The sequence below is a fragment of the Antechinus flavipes genome, chromosome 2 (genome assembly GCF_016432865.1).
Source record: "Antechinus flavipes isolate AdamAnt ecotype Samford, QLD, Australia chromosome 2, AdamAnt_v2, whole genome shotgun sequence".
Lineage (NCBI taxonomy): Eukaryota > Metazoa > Chordata > Mammalia > Dasyuromorphia > Dasyuridae > Antechinus > Antechinus flavipes.
The window spans coordinates 275,028,033-275,044,070 of record NC_067399.1 but is presented as its reverse complement, the minus strand read 5'-3'; the positions used below and the strand labels follow the sequence as shown (position 1 = coordinate 275,044,070).

General features: G+C 34.8%; 1 protein-coding gene across 3 annotated transcripts in view; it reads left to right on the top strand.

The window, feature by feature from the left end:
- Positions 1–16,038, top strand: part of PLA2G4E (phospholipase A2 group IVE) — a 117,265-nt gene that overhangs the window by 54,802 nt on the left and 46,425 nt on the right. For all 3 annotated transcript variants that reach the window (XM_051977135.1, XM_051977137.1, XM_051977136.1), the window contains exon 3: positions 9,932–10,068. In XM_051977135.1, coding sequence (XP_051833095.1) covers positions 9,932–10,068 — 137 coding nt within the window. The remainder of the gene's footprint in view (positions 1–9,931; positions 10,069–16,038) is intronic.

The window sequence follows — 16,038 nt, the reverse complement described above, 5'->3', positions numbered from 1 at the left end:
TTTATATTTGATCATGAGGGTGATAGGGAATCTCTGGAATTTATTGAACAAGGAGGTGATATATTCAGCCTTGAGATTTAAGATGTTTAATTTGACTGCAGAATGATGGATGGATAGGAGTGAGGAGGGAGTGAGGAAAGATTTGGGGCAGGGAGATCGACTAGACTAGGGCAATAATCTAGGCATGAGGTGATAAGAGTTTGTACCAGAGTGGTAACTGTGTCAGAGGAGAATTGGGGGATATTTGAGAGTGATATTGTAAATGTGGACTTGACCACTATTTGGATATGGAAGCTAAGGGGATTCAGGATGGGGATACACATTCTGTCCTCAGTCCTGAATAAGTACTCTTCTGCCACTGGGAATCAAACTAATCAGGTGAACAACACTGAGATTTTGGTCTCAATCCTAATGGAATAATGTACAGCCATTACATTCTTACAGCTCCATATTTATTCTCTTTGGGGAAAAAGGGCCTCCTGTCACTGGCTGCCATGATATAGATCACAGTTCCCAGGGCCATCTTTCTTTTGTGGGGAAAGAAGGGGAGAGTTGACTTTAAGGATGATGTGGAGGTATCTGTGATAGAAGAGCAGAGCTGTCTTCCTCCTTTAACACCTCCCTCAACTTCTCCTTTTGTTTCATTAAGGCAGCTCAAGAGGATAAAAAGTTCCAACTCTACATTCCATACATTATCTTTGCCACTTCCTATTCTGAAGAAGAAATATCCTGTGTTAATGCTCTATGGAGAATGTGGATGTTACTATTCACAATTGATCATCTAAATCTGACTATAGGAAAGCAGCTGTTCTCCAGAGGCACCTAATAACCCAAGCTTGGTGTCCTCCCTAAGGAAAAAATAAGATCATCTCCTCTTAACAAATACTCTTTTTTTAAATTGAAGATTTTTATTTCCAAAACACATGCAATGATAATTTTTCACCACTGATCTTTGCAAAACCTTGTGTTCCAATTTTCCCTCTTCCCCCCACCCCCTCCCCTACATGGCATGTGATCCAATATATTAAGTAATCCAAAATATTCTTTAAGAATGACTGTAGCATCATTATTCTAGAATGCTAGCCTTGGAATAAGGAATACCTGGATTCAAATCCAATCTCTGACACTTCCCAGATGGGCAAGTCATTTATCTTCTCAAAATCTTAGTTTCCTCTTCTATAAAATGAAGGGATGGGAGTAGGTGACCTGTGATCTTAGGATATTAGGATCTGTGATCTTTGCAGTTCCTTGAACCTGAATTCCCACATCCAGGTTTTCCAGTGGCAGGGGGCCCTTGCTTCCAAAGAGAATGAATATGAAGTCCCAGGAATGTAAGATAAATAGTTCAAAGGCTTATACAGTAGTTCCCAGGCTGTACATTTGATTCCATTAGGACAGAGACCAAAATCTCAATGTTCTTTGTCTGATAAGTTTGATTCACAGTGGCAGAAGAATTCTTATTCAGGATGAGAAAAGAGTGTGTATCCTCATCATTAATCTCCTTATCCCCTATATTCAATCAGTGGTTAAGTCCTATCATTTCCACATTTATAACATCACTCTCAAATATCTCCCTGATCGCTTCTGACACAGTCACCACTCTGGTACAAACCCTCAGTACCTCATGCCTAGAATATTGCCTTAGCCTGGTCACTCTCCCTGCCCCAATTCTATTCCTTCTCCTTTCTGCCTCCTAAATTCCCTTTCTTCCTTTAGGGCCCAGCTAAAATTCCACTTTCTTCAAGAAGTCTTTCCAAATCTCCCTTAAGTCTGGTGCCTTCTCTTTGTTACCTATCTCTACTTTATTTTGTATATATTTTGTTTGTATATGGTCTTTGCATATTTGCACCATTTAACTGTGAGCTTTTTGAGAACAGGATCTATCTTATGTTTTTCTTTGTATTCCTAGGACTTAGAACAGTGCTTGGCGTGTAGTAGGTGCTTAAAAAATACTACTTGATATGGAATCCTCAAACCCAAGTCCTGACATATTTCTAGCCATCTCATACAAGAATCTCTAGCTTTCCCTGACTGATTTCCATGGAATTTCATGAGTCAGATGGTATTAAACCTTAGATTTTTCTACCACAGGACTATAAGTTATAATGTGACTAGTTGAGATTTGATTATTATCCCCCTTGACTCTTCAAAAAAGTTGTACTCATTGGTAAGGGACCAAGAATTATTTGATTTAAAAAATATTCTCTCAATATTCACATGATGTCCTAAATAAATACTTTTGTTTTTTAAAAAGAAATGCTTGTTGACTTAAGGGGATTTTTTTAGTACTAGTTTATTTCTCTGATTGATTTAAGGATAAGAAACAATTAGAGAAGAGTAGAACAATTATAGAAAAATGGGACATAAGAGATCATTCACATTTGACTTCATAAACAAATTATAAATGATCTAGGAATTTCAGAAAGGGAGAAATCCATTGTTTAATTTCCATTGTGATCACTTACTCCTCAAAAATTGGCAGACTATCAATTGCGACATGATTTATTGTTTTGCTGATTATCTAGACCTAAGAAAGTGATAGAGAAAAATATTAATATTGTAGATTAAACTTAAAAGTGTGTCATGGGTATATTTTCCACTTAGAGGGCCAGATATTAAATATTAATTGGCACATTAATGGAGATATTATGGTAATGAAGTTTGTCAGGGAAGAAAGGCGATTCAAGCCAGGGCTTGAAATGTGGTAGAATTTGGATTAGTGAAAAGAAGCAGGGAAGAGCATTCTGGGAGAGAACACATAATAAGCAAACTAGATAGTCAGGAATAAGCTTATCATATATAAAGGACAGTAATAAATGAGAGCTTATGCTAAGGAATTATGAGATAAGGAGGAATACTGTTGACTGGGTAAAGTAGGGATCAGATTATTGGAAAGCCTCAAAGATCAAGTGGAGAGTTTGAATTTGATCATATAGGCAACAGGTATTCATTCCATGTACATAGATAGGAGAAGTAAGCTGATGAAAGGAGTGTTTGGAAGCGATTTAAGCTGCAGTGTTCAGAATGAATTGGAAGGAGAAATTAGAGGTAAATAGTTCAAAGGCTTATACAGTAATCCAGACATGAGATGATGAAGAAAGAAGAACAGAGATGGGAGGAAGGTGGTTTTAAAAAAACAAACAAACAAACAACAACAAAAAAAAAAACACAAACCACATTGTGTCTCTGAGCTCATCCTAAGGGTGGGGTTGCCCAAACCAGTGTCAATGAAAGCTCTTATAGACAAATTACGGGTTTAACTCATCTTTCAGGGGAGAGAGGTATGAAAGGAATAGTGCTTGTGGTTAGCAGTATTAATTGAATAGTGATTTATAGGTCTGCCCCATCCCCTAAATAGCACGTGGAGAGGCAGCAGTTAATATGAGTAATGTTAAAGTTATCCATCTCTCTATTGGAAAGCAGGAAGAAGGCCATTGCTAGTTTATTTAAACTAGCCAATAGATGTCTATTAAGTTCCTACTGTGTGCCAAGCACTGGCCAAAGATTTCATCCTTCTGTCACTCAAATTTCGTAGCATCATTACTCTTTGGGTGATAGAATCATGGATTTATAGTTGAGCAACCTTAAAGGTTATCTATTCTAACTCTGGTTTTATAGACAAGAAAAATGATACCGAGATTGGTAGATGGATTTGTCCCAAAGTCACATAATTATTAAATATCAGAGTCAGGATTTGAATCCAGGTTCCTTTGGATTTCTCTCAGATTCCATGGTTCTTTCTGTTGCATCAATATGTATCTTGAGTCTTATATATCTCATGGCAGTCTGTCATCTGGATTATCTTCCTTCATTCTAATGTACTTGTGGCAGAGCCCATTTCACTGAATAGTCTACCTTTCAGATCACATTTGGCACCTCCCTTCCTGGGATTCAGGGGATGGAGACAATGTTGCTCAGAAAGGCCTAAAATATTTTTATCATCATCAAATCTGGGATATCATTTGTTGTGAGAACTCTAGATACGAAAACTCTCTTCATGGAAGTTGATAGCATAGCCTTTAAGAGTTAGATGAGGCTCAGAGCTCAGGTAATGAGCTCTGATTTGTCAGGGGTGACATAGCTAGTTAATGTCAGAGGTAGAATTTGAATCCAGGTCTCTCTTGAGGCGTTAATATGCATCCAAACTAGTGGTTATCAAACTCAAATAGAAACAGATCCCTAATGAAACATATTGATTTGGAAAACCACAAGTAAACATTATCCATATTGCATTATAATTTTTTTATTTTGTTAAATATTTCTCGATTACATTTTAATCTGATTAAAACTGTACTCAGGAGTTTTGGGGGAGTGGAGGGGATACAAGTTTGCCACCTCTGTTGTAAACCAGTAATTATTAAAGTTTAAGAGTATTTCTTACATTTTAAAAAATTATTGAGGATCCCCAAAACTTTCATTTACATGGGTTGTGTCTATCAATAATTTAGCATATTAGAGCTAATAAATTTTGAAATATATATTCATCTATTAGAGTGACAATAAAAAAACACATTGCATCTTAACATAACATTTTTTATTAATTTTTCATTTTCAAAACGTGTTCATGAATAATTTTCAACAGTCACCATTGCAAAACCTTGTGTTCCAATTTTTCCCCTCACTTCCCTCCCCGCTCCCCTAGAGGGCAACTAATCCAGTATAAGATATAACTTTTTCATGAAAAAATAATTATATTTTCTATAATAAGGATTTAGTGAGAAGAATGGCATTGGCTTACATATTTTTGTAAATTTCATTGTTTGCCTGAATAGAAGACAACTAGATTTTCATATCTGCTTTAGCTTTCAGTCTGTTATGATTTGTTGTTTTGATTGAAGTATATAAAGAAAATCCAATCTCATACAGATATTATGTGGTTGGAAAAAGAAAGAAGTATTTTAATAGGCAAATAACATTTTAGTATTCTTCTGGAGGAGAACTAGCTGGTAAAGTGGATAAAGTGCCAGGCCTGAAATCTGGAAAACTCATCTTTCTGAGTTCAAATCTGGCCTCAAACACTTATTAAAGATGTAACCCTGAATAAATCTTAACTTTATCTGCCTCAGTTTCTTCATCTGTAAAATGAGTTAGAAAAGGAAATGACCACTCCAATATCTTTGCTAAGAAAACCCTAAAATGGGATCACAGAGAGTTGAACATTTCTGAAATGAGTGATGAAAACAGTTATTATAAAAATAGTTTTGACCTTGAGGATCACCTGAAAGGGTCTTAGGGACTTCTAGGAGTACGTAGGCAACACTTTGAGAACTGCTAATCTAAACTAAATGTTTTTAGGTTAAGGTTAAAAGACCCATGAAAAGATAGCAGGGCAAGTTTATGAATTTGGATAGGAAAAAAATATATATCTTTACTTTTTCTAACCTCAGAACAAAATTTGGCTTTTCCTTCAATTACTTAAAATAAGAAAGAGTCCAAAAGCTTCACCAAATTTTCAGAAGGGTATGTGCTCTAAGTACTTTCTTAGTATTATATTTCCTTTCCTTTCATACACACATAATCTTCATGTAACATTTCTTTGTGACACTTTTACATTATTTTTCCTGAGATGCCCTGAACGTTCCCTTTAATCTAAATTTATCTAGATGAAAATGTTGTAGGTTACATCCTGCTTTCAGAGAGTTTGTAATCTATTCAGAAGAGACAGTATGGACGTATATACAAGATCAAGATAGTTATATAAGATAAGAGACAGTGATATGCAAAAATGGTTACAAGATGGTTAGATACAAAATAGATACAAGATCATTTAGTAGCTCATTATCATATTGGATAGAGCCCTGGGCCTGTAGCCAGGAAGTCATAAATTCTAATATGACCTTAGATACATACTAGCTGTTAATCTAGTCAAGTCACCTTACTCCATTCGCTTTATTATCTTTAACACTTAAATAGAAATCATAATAGCACCTACAGTCCAAGGTTGTGAAGAGCAAATGAGATAGTATTTGTAAAGCATAGCATAGTGCCTGGTACATATAAGTATTCAATAAATGCTTGCTTGCTTCTTTCCAAGAGGGAGAAAAAGCACTAATATAATATTAACATATAATAAAATACTGGGATAGGAAGTGAGGTGAGCCTGAGCTGAGCCATGAAAGATCCAAAGGATTCTAAGATGTGTAAGAGAGGAAGGCATGTGTCTCAGAAAGGGGTGCTGGCCCAAAAGTATGGAGATAGTGTTGTCTATGAGACACAGTGAGGTCACTTTAATAGAACCATCATGTGTATGAAGGGGAGTAGTGTGTAATAATGCCAGAAAGCTAAGTTCAACCTAAGTTGGGTGGGTTTTAAAATGTCAGAGGGGTTTATATTTTATTCTGGAAGATCTCAAGGACAACTCCTCATATTTCAAATGAAATCATCATTTTTCAGGGCTGGGTCAGACCCAGCAGCCACCTAGCAACTTGTTTGACTTCTTCCTGGGGAAAACCATCCTTGAGTCAAATGTAGGAGTTGCCTCTGCCTCTGAAAAACTGCTGAATCACTTCCTACCGACCCACTTCCAGGAAAGAAAGATCACCTCCATGACCTAGCCCTCGGATAGTCACCCTCTGAAAAAAAAATTTACTAATTGAGTCTGCCTTAGGATACCATCCTTTCTAAGTTGAAGTTATCCTTGTTGGCACTTCACTGCCATCTTCCATCATCTCCCTCATCATTTTCATCAATGTATATTCACAGAATTTCAGATCATAGATTTAGAGTTGGAATGGACCTCAGAGTCATCCACTGTAATTCATTTTTTCAAATGAAGGAACCTAAGCCAAAAGAGGTGAAATGATATCTTATCCAAAGTCACAATAGTAGAGTCATGATTTGAACCCTAGACTTCTGACTACAGATATGTTATTCTGTTCAGTGAAGTACAAAAAATTACATTTTTAAGGAGGGTGGGTCAGATATCAAAAGTCCACTAATAAGTGAATATGATGTTATGTGCAAAGTAATATCAAGGAGAGAAAATTATCAATTGGGCAAATGAGAAAAGGTCTCATGTAGGAGATGATGTCTATGCTGTACTTTAAAAGAAGAAGGCATATTATAGGATTGTCCAAATTGTACTACTGAGGAGTTGTAGATTCTATTTTTTCTGTTCTATTCCAATTCAGATATCTGTTAGTACCCTTTGAAAACCCACTCCCTGTGGTATTAACCAGATCCATCTTTCCTAAGATCATCCTAGACTAGGCATTCAGAGATTTCCTAAATTCTGGAATAATATAATTTAAGAACTTTTCCCTCCCTACAGAAATGCTCATGTTGAGGTTAGGTTATTTTCTTTTACCTCCAAACAAGTTTAGGGAATTTTCCAGAGTCTTATGTTTTAGTATAGAATGATTTCCATCTAGAAATGAAAATTTCTAAGTATTATATTCATCCACCCTCTTCATTAACATGTTGAAACTCTGCTATTCCAAAACTGGATTCCAATGGAGCAGAATAATCCAGGGATACATGAAGTCAAGAAATGTGGGTCAGATTGATTGCATCTGATTGGATCACATCTACTTTAATTGTGCAAGCAGTAATAGTGTTCCTATTTAAGGAAAACAACTTCCCTGTTGTAATGATTACACTGAGTTCCATCAGTGACAGATTCCTTAGATATTTTCCCTGCTGCTATTGCTGCTTCTGTTGCTGAAGCATATTGAGTTACTTTAATAGCTACTGGGGCCATCAGCCTTTTTGGAATTAACTGAATGTTGTTCTTCACTAGATAATTCAGATTTAAAACTGATTATTGAGTATAGTCAACTCTCAACACTGTGAGGTAGAACAAATCTTATTTTTGGAATACTCAATCTTCCCTCTCTTTCCCCTTTTCCCACCTCATTAGCCTCCTTTTTCTCTCCCCACCCCACTATGCTTGTCCTTTTCTCCTCCCCTATCATTCATGCAAAAGAAAATCAGGGGGAAAAAAATCTTAAAAAAATTTCACACAGGAGAGAATGTGTGTTCTTATATTCTAAGGCCTTTTCTACTCCTAACATCCCATGTTCTAAGGTCCCTTCCAATGTTCTAAGGTCCCTTCCACCTCTAATATATTGTACCCTTACTATGTTCCAACACTCTTTTACCTCTAACACACTATATCTTAACTGTCTATATTTTAAAACCCTTTCTACCCCTAAAATGTTATGTTCTAATAGTCTATATTCTAAAGTCTCTAAAATGCTATGGGACCATGTGTTGATTGATATGGTTTAATGTTTACTCCTTCAAAAAAATAAACTAAAGCTTTAACTCAAAGTAGGAAGCTATACTAAGGGCATTTCAGGCATCAGTCAATGAAGAGTTATTTTGTCAGCTGCCACTCTCAAGTTATGCATAGGTTAGAGCAATTATTATAGTTATTACTCATTGTCTCTGTGTAAAACATTCTGTATAGAGAAACATCAAATGATATGTATGGGGGTAGAGGGCTTCTAATCTAAGGAAACAATTCTAAAATCAGGCCTAGGCTAGAGAAAACAAGCTACTCACCAGTCAGGGAAAGAAGGAGGAGGAGGCTTAAGACAAGGTAGAACAAGGCCTTCCTTCAGTGGATTGAATGAGGTTAAACATGTTCTCTCTGTTTTTGAAATTGGTGTTAAAGTTTAAATTGGAATCTTGGAAAGGTTACAATCCTAGTTTTGATCCAAATGTTTTTATATCTTTCAGAGGGAAATAGCTTTTTCCTCTGATTGCTTAGTAATAATCCAATAAAAAGCATAGCTATTACAGCAAACCTTAGGATTATTCAGATCTAGGGACATACAGCAGAGCTCATCTGTAACACTGACAATGGGATTAATGCCCAGGAAGGGGTTTTACTAACTCAACCCCTTCCAGAGAAGAAACAATGGGGCTAGGCCAAATAGAATTGTGAAATGCATGGAACTGGTTTTCAATTCCTCCATCTTTATATTTGGTGTTTCCTTCTAACTTTCTGTGCTTTCAGTGTGGCATAGGAGAAGGTCTTAGAATTGGTAGACCTGGCTTTGGTTCCTGGTCCTAAAATTTCCTGGTCTTCCTAAAGTCTAAGGACAAATCATTTACGCTCTTTAAGCCTCAATTTCTTCATTTGTAAAATGGGAAGAGTACTTGCATTACCTAGCTCATAGGGTAGTGAGGAAAGTACCTTTTAACCTGAAAATGCCATAGAAAATGAACTATTATTATCATCTTTGTTTCCATGTCAATGTCCTCCCACTGGAGTGGCCTATCAGTGGCGAGGAGATCTCAAGCTTCCTACCTCTAATTCTCATTAAAACTGACCCAGGCCAGTTCCAATAATCTTGTGATGATGAGAGCCATCTACATCCAGAGAAAGGACTATGGGAACTGAAGTGTGGATCACAACATAGCATTTTCACTCTTTTTGTTGTGGCTTGCTTGAATTTTATTTTCTTTCTCATCTTTTTTTTTTTTTTTAACTTTTTGATCTGATTTTTCGTGTGCAGCAAGATAATTTTATAAATATGCATGCTTATATTGGATTTAACATAAATATTTTACCATGTTAAAACATATATTGGCTTACATGCCATCTAGGGAAGGAGTGAAGGAAAGAAGGGGGGGAATTGGAGCACAAGGTTTTTCAAGGGTCAGTGTTGAAAAATTATCCTTGCATATGTTTTGAAAAAAAAACTTCAATTAAAAAAAATCCAAAAAAAAAAAGTGACCCAGATTTCTCATTTTCTTAAGGTCTATTTTTCTACTAAATAAGTCTTGAATTAATTATATCAATTAGTTATGAGCCAGTGTGCTACCTCTCCCAAATGACAGACTGCCTTAATTTAGTAAAAAAAAAAAAATAGTGGAGGATACAAATTTTACTTCTATTCATATCCCCAAATCCATCTTCTTTTTCCCCTTCTCTGACTCCTAATCTCTCCATCTCTTTGTCTCTCCCCTCCATGTGGAGCAGTGAGTCTGACAGATTGCTTTGTAAGTCTCTGGCTCCCAACTGCCTCCCATGAGAAACCGAGAACAAGAACCATCTCCAACTGCCGCAACCCAGAATGGAATGAAACCTTCAATTTCCGGATCCAATGTCAGGTTAAGGTAAGATCCAAGTGACCTCAGCTATCTTTTTTCTACTTTTTGGTCTCCCTATTAACTTATTTGTCCCTGTTCTTCTGCCTAAGTGTTTCTTGTCCATTTCTAAATGTGCTTCTAGTACTCTTGACAGAGAAAACATTTGATATAGTAAAAAAAAGTGTGAATTTGTAGTCAGAAACTGTTGTTGTTTAGTCCTTTTTCAGTTGTGCTCAACTTTTCATATCCCCATTTAGAGTTTTCTTGACAAATATACTGGAATGCTTTGCCAACTTCAACTCATTTTACAATTGAGGAAACTGAGGTAAGCAAGGTTAAGTGACTTGTCCAAGATCACAGTTAGTAAGATCTGAGGTCAGATTTGTACTCAAGCTTTCCATCTATAAGATGAAGAGGTTAGAAGATTTCTGGGGTTCCTTCCAACTCTTTAAGTTTTGTGAGATAGTCTTGGGTAATGAACAGAATGTTAAACTCAGTCAGGAAGACCTCAGTTCAGATCTTGCCTTACATATTTACTATTTAAATGATCCCAAGCAAGTGACTTAACCTCTCTAGTCCTCAATTTCTTCATCTGTAAAATGAGGGAGTGATTTATGGGTTCTCTTCTAGCTCTAAACCATGATTCTTTTACATGACTGATAAATGAGAGACTGATGGACAAGATAGACTAGAGCTAAAAATGAGAAGGAATGAGGGGAGTCACTATTGGGGGGGTGGGTTATTATGATTCAAAAGCTATTCTGTTTCTAACACAAGGAATAAGGTCTAGATCAGGATCCATATAAACTCAAGGAATCCAACAATATATTACAGAACTTGAAGGGGAGGGTGGGAAGGAGGGAGAGAAAAAGAGAGGGGAGGAATCTCATCTCCATTTTTATTAACTTTTGGTTTCGTTTGTAATTCTATGTATTTTACTTTATTAAATTTTATTTTAAAAATATTATGATGAGAAGGAATTCATAGGCTTCACTAGACCATCAAGTGGGTTATGACACAAAAATGATTAAGAACTCTTGCTATAGATTGATGTGACTAAGGTTATTTTTTATCTCAAGGACTATAGGAAGATCATGTTGCCTTTAGAAGCCATCAAAACATCCAGAGAGGTCAAATGATTTCATTCAGCTTAGGATCTCCAGATCTACATTAAATTCATAAAGAGAGAGCCAAGATGGAATAATAAGAAAAGGCCATAAAATAAAATACTTGGGGGTCTACCTATCCAAGAACTAAATGAACACAATTACAAAACACTTCTCACACAAATAAAATAAAATGTACACAATTGGAAAAATATCAGTTGTTCGTGGGTAGGCAAAACTAATATAATAAAAATGACAATTCTGCCTAAATTAGTCTGCTTGTCCAATGCCATATCAATTAAACTGCCAAAATATTATTTTATGGAACTAGAATAATAATAACAAAAATTATCTGGAAAAACAAAAGGTCAAGAATATCAAGGGAATTAATGGAAAAAAAACACAAAGGATGGAGGCTTAGCAGTACCAAACCTAAAACTATATTATAAAGCTGCAGTAATCAAAATCATTTGATACTAGTTAAGAAATAGAATAGTGGATCAGATATACATGACACAATAATCAAGCCCTATAGCATTCTAGTATTTGATAACCCCCCAAAACCATAGCTTTTGGAATAAGAACTCAATATATGATAAAAAATTGCTGGGAAAACTGGAAAATAATATGTCAGAAACCCAACATAGACCTACCTCACACCCCATTCCAAAATAAGGTCAAAATGGATACATGATTTGGGCATAAAGGATGATGCCATAAACTAGAACAAGGGATAATTTACCTATCAGATCTTTGGAAAAGGAAGGAATTTATGACCAAAGAAAAACTAAAGAATATTATAAAAGGCAAAATGGACAACTTTGATTATAGTAAATTAAAAAGTTTTTGCACAAATAAAATCAACAAAAACAAGATTAAAAGGGAAGTACAAAGTTGGGGAAAAGTCTTTACAGATAGTATTTCTGATAAAGGTCTCATTTCTAAAATATATAAAGAACTATATCAAATGTATAAGCATAAAAGTCATTCCTAAACTGATAAGAACAATTTTCAGATGATGAAATTAAAACTATTGATAGTTATGTGAAAAAATATTCTAAATTACTATTGAATAGAGAAATGCAAATTAAAACAACTCTGAGATATCACCTCACACCTCTCATATTGGCTAAAATGACAAGAAAAGATAATGATAAATATTGGAGGGGATATGGGAAAACTGGGACACTAATACATTGTTGGTGGAGTTGTGAAATGATCCAACCATTCTGAAGTGCAATCTATAACTAAGCCCAAAGGGCTATAAACTGTATATACCCTTTGACCCAGCAGTGCCATTACTAGGTCTGTATCCCAAGGAAATCATAAGTGAAGGAAAAGGGCCCCACATATGCAAAAATGTTTGTGGCAGCTTTTTTTGTGATAGCAAAGAATTGGAAAAGGAGTGGATGCCCGTCATTTGGAAAATGGCTGAACAAGTTGTGGTACATGTAGATAATGGAATATTATTGTTCTCTAAAAAATGATGAACAAAATGATTATAGAAAGGCCTGGAAAGATTTACATGAACTGATGCTGAGCAAAACAAGCAGACCCACGAGTACATTGTACACAAAAACAGCAAGAATGTGCTATGATCAACTATGAAAGATTTGGTTCTTTTCAGTGGTTCAGTGATCCAAAGCAATCCCAATAGAATTTGAACAGAAAATGCCATTTATATCCAGAAAAATAACTAAGGAGATTGAAATCAACACATGCTATCTTCACTTCTTCTTCTAGTTTTTTTTTTCTCTGTCTTATGGTTTTTCCTTTTTGCTCTGATTTTTCTCCCCCAAAATGATTCATAGAGCAATATGTATTAAAAAAATTAATTAAACTGGAGTAGCTAGGTGGAACAGTAGATAGAGCACCAGTCCTGAAGTCAGGAGGACCTGTGTTCAAATCTGGTCTCAGACACTTAACACTTCCTAGCTGTCACTTAACCCCAAATGCCTCAGCAATGAATAAATAAATAAACTTACTACAATAAGAAAAGAAAAGGCCATATAGTCCAGCTTCTCTCTGTTTCCCTTCTCCCCATCACTATAACTCCAACAAAGGTCTAGAAAAAATGCCAGGCCAAGTCCTGATTAGGAAATACAAGGGAAAAAATCAGTCATTTCTCAGTCTAAGTTGGCAGAGGGACGTTTTAGAGGTTTTCAAACAATGGGTCCTAAGAAAACTACAATGTGGAGGCTTCCAGTGAAGGACTAAATGGGACCTGGAGCTGACCAAAGATCAAGAAGAGTTTTTAGATTCAACATAAAGGGGCTTTGACTTACTGCTGGGAATAGGAATAAACACCAGCTAGCAGTTCTGCTGAGTAAGAATTAATTGGAGACTAAATAACTTAATTCTAAGGAATGGATAGATTAAAAAAGAAATCATAGAAACAAAAAATACTTTCATTAAAGATAATAATGACAATGAGGGGCAGCTAGGTGGTGCAGTGGTTAGAGCACCAGCCCTGAAGTCAGGAGGACCTGAATTCAAATCTGATCTCAGACACCTAACATTTTCTAGTTGTGTGACCCTGGGCAAGTCACTTAATCCCAATTGCCTCTGCAAATAATAATAATAATAATAATAATGACAATGAGATAGCATGCCAATATTTTTGGTATTCAGATAAAGAATTCTCAGGGGAAAATGTATAACTCTATATGCCTTCATCAACAAAGAAGAAGGAAAAAAAAGAGATAAATGAGTTGATCACATAACTAAAAATAGAAAACCAAAAAAATTTTTAAAACCTAATTAAAAGTCAAAATACAAATTTTAAAAATTACATAAGAAATTAACAATATTGGAAATAATAAAAGATTCCATTAAGTAAAAGTGGAAGCTTAAAAAAAGAACCAACAGGTAAACCATTATTTTGATTTGTAAAAAGAGAGAAGAAAAACAGATCCCCAGAATAAAAATGAAAAAGGTACATTTACAACAAATGAAAAAATAAAGAAAATTATTATAAATTATTTTGCCCAATTACATGCCAAAAACTTGATAATTTAAATGAAATGGATGAATATTTATAAAAACTTAAGTGCTCAAATTGATAAAAACAATAAATATTTTAAGTAAGCTAATAAATGAATGAAATATCTGTTTAATTTCTAATATAGTAAATATTAATAGATATAAGCCATGTAAGCAATATCAGAAAAAGAAATTGAACAAATCATAAATGAGTTCCTGGAAGTGAGCATCAGGATTTAATGGATTTACATGTGAATTTTATCAAGTACTAAAAAATATATATATAGTCCCAATATTACACAAATTGTTTGGGGAAATAGCAAATAAAAAGGATACACTAAATTTTTTCTATAACATAGAATATAGCTTTGATATTAAATCCAGTGAGAGTCAAAGCAGAAAAAGAAAATTATAGATTAAGTGTATTCCAAGGATCTCTGAAAGTCTTTAAGAATGTTTTATGGAGTCTGTGACATCAAAGCTATTCTCAGAATGAAGCTATTTGCCTGTTTAAAAATTTGTCTTTTTTCAACTACATATCTGTGTAAGACCAGATTTTCAACTATATATCTGTGTAATTCAGCCAAAACAACATGTTCTTGCAACAGATTACATGCAATAGCAGATATAAAAATCTGTCTTTAATTAAGCCAGACATTGAAGAGATTGTCAATAAATACGTAATCCAATGCCACTCTTCTCACTAAATTTTGTTTTGTTTTGGAAAGTATAGTTATTTTCTATCTAAAAGTATATTATTTGCACTAATCTAACAATTTTTATTGTAATTCACAAATAAACAAGAGGTAAAAAGAATCACAGAAGATTAAATGGACAATTTTGATTGCATAAGATTAAAAAGATCTTGTTCTAAGAGGGTTGATTGGAAAGAAAATAGAAAATTGAGGGGGGGCAGAAATCTTTGCAGCAAGTCTGTCTACTCAGGCTTTCATTTCTAAGAAACAAAAGGAACTAATTCAAATTGATAAGAATAAGAGCTATTCTTCAAATGATATGAATATTTACTAAGTTCTAAGTTTTCTAAGGAAGAAATCTAAGTTATCAATAGTCATATAAAAATTTTCTCCAAGTCATTAATAATCAGAGAAATGCAAATTAAAGCAATTCTAAGGTTTCACCTTACATTCATTAGATGAACAAAGTTGACAAAAAGGGAAAATGATAAATGTTAAGTTGCTATAGAAAGATAGGTACTTTAAAGCACCTTTTGGTGGAGTTGTGAATTGGTCCAGGAATTCTTGAAAGCAGTTTGGAAGTATGTTCCCCAAATTTACAAACTAAGCATACCTTTGATCCACTGATATCCCTACAGGTCTTGTATTCCAAAGAGATCAAAACAAAAAGAAAGGAACCTCTGTGTACAGAAGCATTTATAGCAACTCTTTTGTGGGACCAAAGAAAGAACTGCAAAGGAGAGAATCCCCATTGACTACAGAATGACTAAATAAATTAAAGTATATGAATGTGATAAAATACTATTGAGAGAGATCTCATGTAAACCGATGAAATGAGTAGAACGAGGAGAACAAGTTATATAATACAGCAACACTGCACAGATAATTTTGAAAGACTTAAAAACTCTAATCAAAGCAGTGGCCAACCACATTTCCAGAAAATTCATGAAGCATGCTACTAATCTCCTGAGAGAGAAGTGAGGGACTCAGTGCAGACTGAGACATTTATTTTTTGGACCTGATCAATTCAGGAATTTGTTCTGACTGCATATTTGTTATGTGGGAGTTTCGGGGTTTTTTGTTTTGTTTTGTTTTGTTTTTTCCATCAGGAGAGAGAAAGGGAAGATAAGAAAAATAGATTTTTGTTAAGTGAGGAATTTAGTTCAATTTTTAAAAAAGATTCACTAAAAATCAACTAATGGGGAAGCTGATGA